Source organism: Prinia subflava, chromosome 3 (assembly GCF_021018805.1).
Source record: "Prinia subflava isolate CZ2003 ecotype Zambia chromosome 3, Cam_Psub_1.2, whole genome shotgun sequence".
Taxonomy (NCBI): domain Eukaryota; kingdom Metazoa; phylum Chordata; class Aves; order Passeriformes; family Cisticolidae; genus Prinia; species Prinia subflava.
Window position 1 is genome coordinate 92,162,768 of NC_086249.1, and position 11,339 is coordinate 92,174,106.

Sequence of the window (11,339 nt, forward strand, 5' to 3'; positions counted from 1 at the left end):
GGAGAGTTCAATCAATATTATTTCAATACTAATAATTGGAACAAAATCTGACTATCCAAATACAACCCGCTGGGAACCAAATTTTCCTCAGATAATTTCCTTTTGCTGGTTTCATTCTTTCAAAAGATATAGATGAATTCTTGCATATCCAACTACAATAACTGCTTAACCCCACGGAGCTTTTTCTGCATGAACTCATGACATTCATAATCAGAGATGAGACATTGGGCTTGGCAAACTGTCTGTCCAAAAAGGTTAGTTTTGTCAATAACAACATATAAATAAAATAATGATGCAAAGGTTTTTTCAGCTACATCAAAAGGAAAAAAAAATAAATTAAGACAATAGATGAAAATTTAAAGGGTTGTGCTTAGTAAGATTATTTTAGGTATCAGCACAGGAAAACAAAGTGCTTAGAAGACCACTTTGTATCAGTTCAATATGACAACTTAGTGACTTCTTTTAAATGGACCAGAGCAGATTCACAACAGAAGAAGCAATTTTATGAGGCAACTAACAAGTAGTCAAAATATGAGCAGAGTGAAACAGTAAGTGCTGGTTTCATCTGTATAACTTGGCCTAATATATCCTACACAAATATTGAATGTGATGCAGTTAAGATGAACAATTCCCAAAGAGAAACTGTATCTGTAAAATAACAAGATCATGTGTGTTTGCATCTGTATTACTTCTTTTATCCAAAGCACTCACTCTATGTCAGTATATATTAAGCAAGAAAGCAACTGGCTTTCATACAGGTTATTTCAGTGCATTTCATTCTTAATTTTTTTTACATTTTAAATTTTATAGATGATGCTTATCACCTCTGGTTCCAGAAGTTTTTAGAGCCTCGTGTGTGTGTGTGTGTGTGTGTGTGTGTGTAGTGTGTGTGTGTAGTGTGTGTGTGTAGTGTGTGTGTGTAGTGTAATACACTGCATGAAATGCCATCTGCCAGAGTGGGAGGAGATGTAAAGGAGCTCTCACTACAGTTTTCCTCTTCTGCCATCTCTGAAAACCCTTCACCGTTCAGATAACTGAACAAAAGGCTCTTGATCAGCAACATGCACCTACTTCACCCTAAGCACCACTGCCACAAGCCATAAGTGATCCCATAAAGGTAAGCTATTTCATTAGAATGTAGAATGAAACAAGTAATTTAAAACGAAAATATTTTAATTTTGGAACTCTATTACATTACAACCTTTCTCCACTACCTCAGTTAAAAGCAGATTTACCTAAGAGGAAACAACAAAAATTGGAAAATCAGTAAAGTCATGATTTTCTTACCAAAAATTGTTGTTGCAGCTGATTCTTCTGAATCTGTGAATTTTATTTCAGATTAAGAAAAGAAAAAAAAATCATTATGAAGTGTCAGACACATACATTATCATCCTTAGCAGGCTTTTCTTATATTATCAAAAATTCACTGCATTCACCAGAAGAGGGCAACACCTGCTCTTTCAGAACAACACTTCCAGGTTGTCAAGAAAGGCAGATGTAACAATCTCTGATTAAAAAAAAAAAAAAAAGAAGTCACTATTTTATAGAGACTCGAAGAGAATTCAATGCAAGCCAAATATTTTTCAAGAAATACTGGACAGTTTGAATTGTATAATGTTACAAACCCACAACTGTATAATGTTAAAGATCCAAGATACACGCCACACTAGCCTGAAACCACCTGCTTATCCTGAGTGTTTTATTAATTCTGGGAATGGGAATCAAGTATCCATAGCAAGCTGGCTCTAGCTGGGTATGAAGAACTCTCCCCAGACTTTTTATAACAGTAACAGTGAGACTTGCCACTTAAAATTTATCCCATTCATGTATATTCTCTTTTCTATCCTGTAAAAAGCAGCGATAAAAAAAACCTAATTCATTTCAAGTTTGAGCCTCTGATCTTAACAGGAACCAGCCAACTACTTATGTGGCAAACATTAGCTATTATATTTTTATGTTGTTACAGTCAGTATTTTGATCAAAAAGAAATTAGGAAATTTGATATCTTGTTCACATAGCAACTTTAAAGTTGGCCCTTTCAGTCACTGGGTGGTTTTTGATAGTGTCAGAGACAAGTCAAGTTACAGGTCACAGTTATCACAGAAATTTAATCTAAAGAACAGCTGGATGCAAACATGAAGCACTATGTAAAAAAACCACTTAAGGTATTTCAACATCTCTCAAAGGTCAAAAGTCATCCTATAATGTTACTTACAATACACTAATTTTACTGTAAAATCTTTCCTACTGCTGCGGAAGACTTAAGTCAGAGATACCAAAAGCCCCTGAAGAAAAACAGATTTTTTTTATTCAAAATAGTAAAGAAGGATTTTCTGAAATGCTAAACACTTGTGAATTCCTTGCTCCAGTAAGACTATTTTGCTTGCCTTACTGAAAACTAGAAACAGCTTCTTTCCAAAGGATAAATGTGAATTTCTGTAATGAAGGGAGAATCAGAATCATCTCAGTGACTTTATTTTCATTTTCTCTGGAAAATAAGTGATGCTATTTGCACCACAAAATTAGCTAATAAACCACAAGGATGATAGGGAAAATTCATTTGCAAATGTTTGCATATGCTAAACTATCTCCAGGAATTAAAAAGTAACAGCAGCAATCTTACTACACACTTTCTAAAACAGAAGAACAATGGGGCAAAATCCCACAGAACCCAAACATACCTGTTATTTTTCTGCTAGGCAGCGTAGCAGTAGTTTCAACTGCAAAATAAGAAGACTTTTTAGGAGCAGAAGATTTTATATATATTTGTTCACACATATATACATACACAACACTTTTTTAAACGCAATCATTTTAGATGTGGTACTCACCTCACTTCAAAATGGTTTGCAAAACTACTTTGCACCCATTGAGAAGTATGTGTCGAGACTTTTTGAAAGCTCGAAGTTGAACTCTTTTGAGTTCATTTTTTTCCTCAGTTTTATGGAAGATACAGATTAGGCCATGAGCTTTGCCACTTCTCTTCAATTGCCAGTGTCTATTCAGCACATTCACTTGAGTGAAAGTGAAGAGCAACTAAAAATGCAGCATGTGATATGAACATCATGATGTGTGTCCTCATCATATAAATACCCACATGTCCAAGAGCTGCACCACCAAAGAACATCTAAACAGTGAAAGATCAGGCTGCCAGAAATGAAGCAGCTCAGGTGGATGTGGCCGGAATGAAAAGGTGAGTTTTTCCAGCTCAATGGGCCCATGAAACATGTCACCAGGAACACCCAGGGAGAGATGCAACACACAGATGGGCTCTTGATCAAGGGGTGGATGTGACAATTGAAGCCATCACACTCATGAATGTGAAACGTGACATCATCAAGTGAGCCAAGTGACTAAACCCTCCCTGGATAGCCCTGGTGATTGAGCTATCAATGAGGAGGCCCAGCAGATTAAATCACACCACTGCAGCGAACCCGCCATCAAGGCAAGTGCTGTGTGCTTCCTGTGGTGGAGGGAAAGTAGCAGACAGCTCCAAATGTTCCCTGCAGCCTGTAACCACTCAAAACACCATCCTGGGCCTTGAAAAACAAGCAAACACAGCATCACCTGTACTTAAAGCACTGTTACCTATTTCAGCACCTTTAATAGATGAGATCATGTCTGGGCAAGGAGGACAAAAAACTCAAGTCAGTGAACATGGTGGAACACTAAGCATAGACATGATTCAAGCCCAAGGGTAGCAGAAGAAGAGAGAGATTCTCTCCAAAGGGCTGGAGGAGGTGAGACAGTTTCTCCACAGATAATGCCTTGGTATCTGGCCAGTCCATCACTGCCATGTCACACTGGTGGGTACTAAACTGTGCCAGACAGCCCATGTGCAGTGGACATCACCCAGCTCCTTGGAGACCTCGTTCTTGTCCAGGTTGCTGTAGATTACCTCCACTACTGCTAATGCCCTCAGATACTGATCCCTTCCTTCCTCCATCAGTGGTGGTTCACTTGTGCCTGTAGTCTACACCATTATCCTCAGACTCTGAATCCAGCCGTGCAAGCTCAAATTCCTGTGCGACCTCCAGTAACCAATCACTTGGAGACAGCACACAGCACAGTGCTCTGAGGGAACAAATTCCTAGGCAGCAAGGTATGCAGGAGAATTTGGGCAGGTGCCCAGAGCAGAATTCACCCCTGATGGTATGGGAGTTTACACCTAAATGGCCAAGGAATCCTGGTGAGAAGGCAGACCTTGCAGGAAGGATGTCCTGCTTGCACCTAAGACAGAGACTTTTGGTACTGTGTTGGGTCCTAACTCAGAAGAGGCAGCCTGTTCTGCAGCAGGACAGCCACAAGAACAGGAGAGGGAAATGACAGAAATCACAGATGAGACAGAAATCAACCAGTCCCTATTCCTGAGCAAGGTATGAGATGCACAAAGATGACAGCTGCCAGCCAGATAAGCAGATTTCTGCCTGGCTACCCCAATGCTGGGATACTGGGGCCAATAATCCCAAGTCAGAGACAACATAACAGCTTGACAAGATGAAAAATGTCACTTCATTTTTGTTGAATGTCATACACTGCATGAAGCTAAAAGCAATAATTCAAATATGGCAGGATGAATACATGGAAATCGGATTAATTGCACTACAATTTTTTAGGAGATTTTCATGAAACTGTTAGTTTTAGTTAATTTACATCCTGGATAGAAATTTTTCTTATGCAGAAAAAAGAGAGAGGGAACCAATATTCTAGTAAAATAATACTTATAAAATAATATATATCCATTAAGTTAAAGCATAAGTAAAAATCTACACCTTTATACATATCAGCCTAATGAATTTAAACTCCCTCAGTAAAGATAAAACAAAGTTACATCAAACATCTCTTTTGAGACAACTAGGATTCTGCCTACAGAGAAGTAAAATTGCTCTTTTTGACAACTAGAACAGTATGAACTTGATAGATCATGATAGTCTGGATATAATCCTAACTTTTATAGCGATTTTTCAGGAAAATTAGGACTTCTTGCTACATGTTAAGTCCAGATAAAGTACATATTTACATATTCCTGTTAGGTATATGTTCTACAGCTCTTATGTATAAGTGCTGTTACTTTAATATTGTAAAGTGATTAGGAATTATAGATGCTATAAAATTATTTTCTTACCACCTAGTGTAGGCTTGGGGAAGACCCTTAATACAATACCAAGACAATACCAACTTTAATATGCAGAACTGAAGCAGTAGTAAGATAAAACTATTCTGTATTGTTTAAACAGTACATGATTTTTAAGGTAAAATGGGGTGAATAATTGACTGAACTTCCGGTTAGAGAAGGAAGCATTCTTCCACAGGTGGGCAATCTGACTTTCCTACCACAGAGAGTGAATTATATCTCCAAAAGTTTACCTGTTATTAATCCTGTCTCAGTGCAAAAGCCCTTATCTCCAAAAATAGCTCTGGAGGAAATTAGATTCTCAAAAGGAACTCATCTGAATATGTGGCATAGCAATATATATCTGAATATCTCAGAGCAAACATCACCACACTGCTTCTTCTGCCCATTTGAAAAATAAATTCTGCACAGGGAATCTACCTTTAAGACCCATCTCACAAACTCTTGTGGATTCAGTGAAGACAGTCTCACTGTATACAAGCTGCTTTTTACATCCTCTATATCCCTTCAAGCACATAGTGAATTTTTGAGAATACAAGTAGTACCCTGAGGTAGGAACAAAAATTGTTCATTAACGTATTTAGTTTTGTAGGTTAGTAAAAAGACAGTGAACCGTAAAAATGCCAAATGCTTTTAATAGCACATCTAGCAGCACAGGGAGTAAACCAAGCTAAACACGAGCCACGATTATGGAGCTGGCAAATGCAGCAACTGATGATGGCATGCTGCATAATCTGAGAGGCACTTTTCTTATGGACACCAGTCTAACCATGACTCCTCTTACAGCACAATAGTCATGTGCCTACAGTTGCTAGAAATTATCCATGATAATGAGACTTGTCATTTCTCAAGGTCCAGCTTTAAGTTCATAACCAAGTCTTTAATCAGAATTCCCTTTGCATACAGAAAGGAGGAAGGAGGAGATATATTAAATTTATTTGTTAACTCTCCTTCTTTTTCTATTTAAGAACAAGAAAAAAAAAGTGAATAGATTTATTTGGAGAAGGATTAGAGTTCAATCTAAAATATCCCTGAAGTTGACGTGTAAAAAGGAAAGTAACTCAAGATGTGTTAGTTACAAGCTAATAGAAAATTTATTGCCTCAGATTGTTTATTATTGATAAGAGCATGAAAATCCCTATATATATGAAACTTCCATTTATTTGCTCTATGGATTTTCATCATTAGTTTAGGATCACCAAATCAATATACCTAACCTAACATAATACATATCCTATTCCAAAACAAAGAATTACATTGTAGTAATACTTTGCTGCATTTTCTCTAATAGAAAACTCTTGGAGATTCAAACAGTAATTAAATAGCCAGTATAATTCTTTGCTTTTGTTGCAAGGGAGATAGGATAGGCCCCCACATGACTTCTTTTTTGAGGGAAAAGGCAACTTGATGAAACGAGATAAGCACTGGTTTCTGTTACTAACGTGCATCATTAGAAACAAAAGCATCAAGTCCCTTACTGTCTTCATATCACTTTGTACTGTTCTGACACAAATAGCTAGCTAAGCCACGACCTGTGTGTAGGGAAACAGATGAGAGATGAAGCAGGGGGCACGGTGGAGCTTGTGAATTGAGATATCTTAGCCTTGGTTGGGTACAGGCCATGGTGCAGAGAGAACACAGATAAGAAAAAGAACTAAGAAGAGAGTTGTATATGTAACTATCAAGTCAACTATCAACTATTGTATATAACATTGTGTCATTTTGTAAAAGCTGCCAAAATAATGTAAACAATAAGCTGTCTGTAGTTTGTGGGGGAAATCTTGTGATTGTTTAGGGCTGTGGCCTATTTTGAGCTGTAACAAGTATGTAACACTGCACTGTGAGAATAATACCTCACTTGAGTTCCTTTTACCCTGACTTCAATAGCTTCAATAGCTTCAGCTTAGACTTCTATAAACTTTAACTTGAACTCCAACCTGTTTTTACTTAAACTTTGACTTAAGGCTCTCTGCCTGGATTACTTCTGCACCCTCTCTTTGAAGCCCCGTCTCTCAGTTGTGTGGCACGTGGGAATCCCATCTATGTTCCACAGGTATGAAACCTGTTTAGCAGCTCTCACCACAGCTCCATACCACAGCTGCAAAAACTGAGACAACCTTCATTCCCCAGTGACTTTGTCTAACAATGGGGACCAGTGTAACTTCAGCACCTCCAGACTGGCAGGAGACTGAACCTACTAATACTACTTAAGGTTAGGTGCACAACCTGATGTAGCTCTGAGAGACACCACTACCTGTACCTGTCTAAAAAAATAGCCTTGTGCTTATAAGCATTCCTTAGCATAACAGCTTTTTAATCTCAGGCTGCTGGATCTTTTAGGATGGGATGGTCTTCACACATCCTGCTGAAGCTGTTGCACCAAGCAAAGCAGAATTGAAAATGAATTCAGTGAAAGGGAAAGAAAGGCAGAAGGAGGCTTTGTAACACTGTGGTCAAGATGGGACAGATGTTTCTGCTGCCTGCTGCAAAAGCACTGTCACTCAGAGTATACCATTTGTTCAGTAGCTCAGGCACAGGATAGAGAAAAAGCCCTTAAAGCATGAAAGGTGCACAGTGTTCTATTTCCAAGTGTGATAATTATAAAAGATCCTTTTCTTCTCCCTACCTTCATTCTAACTTATAAGAAGTAGACTCTTAAATCTTTTGGAAAGGTAACACCCTTTCTGATTCACCTGTCTTCAGGCAACCCAATCTGTGAGAAGCAGCTCAGTTTCTCCAGGGTGGAGAAGTGACAAATAGCTGGAATCTTGATGCCAATAACAATTTGGTGCAAGAATGACATTACTGGCAGCAGTTTCTTGTCCCCCTGTCTCAGGGGAACAGTGCTGCTGCTGACTAATTCTGTTTTACCCAACCCTTCATGATCTCCTTTAAACCTTTGCAGAAAGCACCCTCTGAGCAAGTCTGAGACTGGGGAAGCAACTATCGGGCTTTCTTCAGACGAGAAAGAGTCTGAAATTTAATGAACTCGAGCCTCCCATGGACACTCCCCCTGCCCAGCCTGTGCGATTGGTGGGGACGGGCAGGGGACAGAACAGAGAGAAGGGCTGTGCTAGCTGGCCTCTGTCTCAGGAAACACATGAGAGAATGCAAGGGCAGCTGCTTTCTAGTCAGCTCCAGACACCAAACAGGCACTGAATGCCAAGGTGCAGAAACAGCCCTGCCAATCTGCAGAAGCACAACAGCACTCCTGGCAGAGAAACAGACATTTATGGACTTACATGTGTAGGGCCTAGAGGAGAGATTTATGGAATGAAGTGACTAAAATTTTACTTATATTAGTTGAGAAATGTGCCAAAAATGAAAACAGTTTGTTTCAGCACCCAGGACTCCTCTTTCAAAGTACAGGTAGTGTTGACTGTGTTTAGCTCTCACAAACAGATCAACAGTAAATGGAAGAATCCCAAGGGACCCCTTGGTGGCTATGGAATTTGGCCTCCTGAAGCCACAGTACTTGGCTGTCACCACAGAATGACATGAGACAACCACAACTGTATATTGCTGCTAAGTCAGTTTTGACTTACCAATAAAATAAAAATTCAAGGACATTTATAAAAATTAGATTTTCTACATAAGAAATTACAGCGCACTTAGAGTGCTGAAAGTTTTTTCACCTAAAAGTCAGCTGATTCAGTCAGTGGAATTGATTTGCATGAAGAATTTGCACCAGAAAGGCCAAAGCCAATCTTTTAATTCCAAACAGATATCTAGTATCACTTTCTGGTTCATGTAATTACAAGCATTTAAGACTTAAAAAGATAATTCCACATTGCAATTGTTAAGTGTATGCAGATCCTCTTCTAAACATTGTTACAGGCAACAGTTACCTGTTTGTTACAGCAGCTACCAGAACCGTGCAGCAACCACTGCACTCCGTTTGCATTCAGTGAAATGAAGATGCCCAGCACTGCTGCATTTTACAAGACTTGCTCATGAACAAAACTAAGTAGCTCAAACACCAAAATTTCAAAATGGTGCTGTTCTACAACCAATTTATTTGCAGAAAGAGAGACTGAAAATATGACATCCAATTCTCCTATTCAAATTAAATCCATATTTTCCATGAAGAGATTGGGTCCCTTTAACATCTGACAAACCTTTCAGCTGAATAAATGTTCTGCCAAAACGAACCATTCTGTCACACAATACATTAATAACAATAACACATAAAAATCCTCCATATGTTAACAGTTGTTAGTTAGTTGCACACTGGAAACATTAGCCTATCTTGACTATCTACATAAGGTAGATTTTGAAGCACATTATATATAAGTTTATAGGATAAAACTCAAATGCAATCAATCTTAGTTTTATGTTTTGGTGTACCTCATGACACCATGTATCTGCTCTGACTCCCTGCACCATGGAAGAAAGGATGAATTATCAATGGCCACTACACAGAAACAAATGTCAGAACTTGTTCACATCAGGCTCGGTCACTTGGGTCAGTTCATTTTAGTATCCTTAACAGAAAATTTAGTCTCAGTATTTTTTAAACTCAGCTTTGATGTTTCACTGCTTGTAATAAATTGGGTTGTAAATACAGTTTTCATCTGCTTGTGGAAAGCTGTACATTAGATACAGAGGTGAATAAAAGTACCACATCCATGGAAGGCAGATTTCCAAAAAGTCACTTTGTTTGGTATCACAGGAGAGGGAGGGAACGAGAGCAAAGAAAGGGAAGGTCAAACGTATTCTGTTAATAGGTACAAAGTAAAGTGGCACATGACTCATCAAGAAAGCACTCCAGAGTTAGGTATTTTTTCCCATCACATTTCCTTCAAGAGCTTCTAGAGGTTTCTTTAGTATACTGTCCTTACAGTTTTAGGAAAAAAAAATGGTACTGGGGCAAATAATTTACTTTTTCATCTCCTGCTTTCATGATCCACTCAGTAAACATAGTAATACAGCCCAAGCTTTTACAGCCCAACAGACTGGGATGCAGACTGAATGAGTGGATGAGTGACAGCTGCATTTCCACTTCCTCCCTGAGGATGTAAAGCCTGGAGACTCCACTCTCCCTCCCAGGAAAGGCGATTCTGCCACCAGAGGGGCATACAGTGGGGAAATCTTTAAAGGGGATCACATGAGCCTAATACCTATCTTCTACTGTCCACATCTGCAAACTAGAAAAAAAAAAAAACCCAAACTGAAGTTTTCCTCTTGCTTGAGAATGCAGAGACAAAACAGTCACACTGAGCAGGGCACTGGTCACTTCCCATTTCTCCCATCAGCTTTAAATTGCTCTGTACCCAGAAGTGTGGAAATCCCCTCCAGCAACACCAGTAGCAAACTCAGCAATATTGAAAGTCAAAAGAGTATGTGAAAATGAGAAGGCAACATCTTAATCTTGAAGGTTGGACAGGACAGTTTAGAGAAATCAAAAATGCCACAATATATACTCACTGAATTTTAATTAGGATAAAAAGCAACCAAAAGCAACAGGCTGGAAGTTACAGCACCAATATCACAAATGAGACAGCAGTGCTTTATCATCAGTGATGGTATTTACAGTTATGCCCCATCTATTTATCCATTGAAATTTGTTAAAGATATCCCATCATATCTCTGCTCCTTGCATAAATGCACAGCGTAACAATGTGGATATTTGTATTTGGATTAAGAAAGTTACTGTTTAATGTATAACTGAAATGATTAATGTTTAAACAGTGTATTTCGCTGGGAAGTTATTGTTAAAGGCAACTTTAAAAAATCACATGTAAAAATGACAACTGAAGAGCTGGTACTTAAAGGTGAATAAACTTTCTTTTCAATTATTTAGCACTTTAAACTAATTTATTTTCTTGTGTATTTGTTCTCTTAAATCACCCCAAACTCTGGATTACTTAGTAGACTTTTTTCTTGGATTATACAGAGACAAGAGTGATATCATTCATACTGTCCACATTAAAGTATGTAGCTACAGAGGAATCATTCATCAAGGAGCAAGATAAAGAAATTTTCCAAGGTTAGAATATGGAATAGTAAGCACATTTTTCTTCATTTATGCATTTTTAAATCCCAAGAGGAGATCTGTAAAGTGAGAGACATTCAACCTGCACTTTTCTGTCTGTATCGCAGCTGTTATGCTACTTCTCACTCTTAGCAAGAGGGGAATTGTCAAAGAAACATGAAGAACATACGTGGAAGGCCAGTGATGCACCAAGAGCGTGGCCTCCTTCCC

General features: G+C 38.4%; 1 protein-coding gene across 2 annotated transcripts in view; it reads right to left on the reverse strand.

The window, feature by feature from the left end:
- Positions 1–11,339, reverse strand: part of ADGRG2 (adhesion G protein-coupled receptor G2) — a 55,318-nt gene that overhangs the window by 24,126 nt on the left and 19,853 nt on the right. For both annotated transcript variants that reach the window (XM_063392914.1, XM_063392915.1), the window contains 2 exons: positions 2,682–2,720; positions 1,288–1,320 (listed from right to left, as the gene is read on the reverse strand). In XM_063392914.1, coding sequence (XP_063248984.1) covers positions 1,288–1,320; positions 2,682–2,720 — 72 coding nt within the window. The remainder of the gene's footprint in view (positions 1–1,287; positions 1,321–2,681; positions 2,721–11,339) is intronic.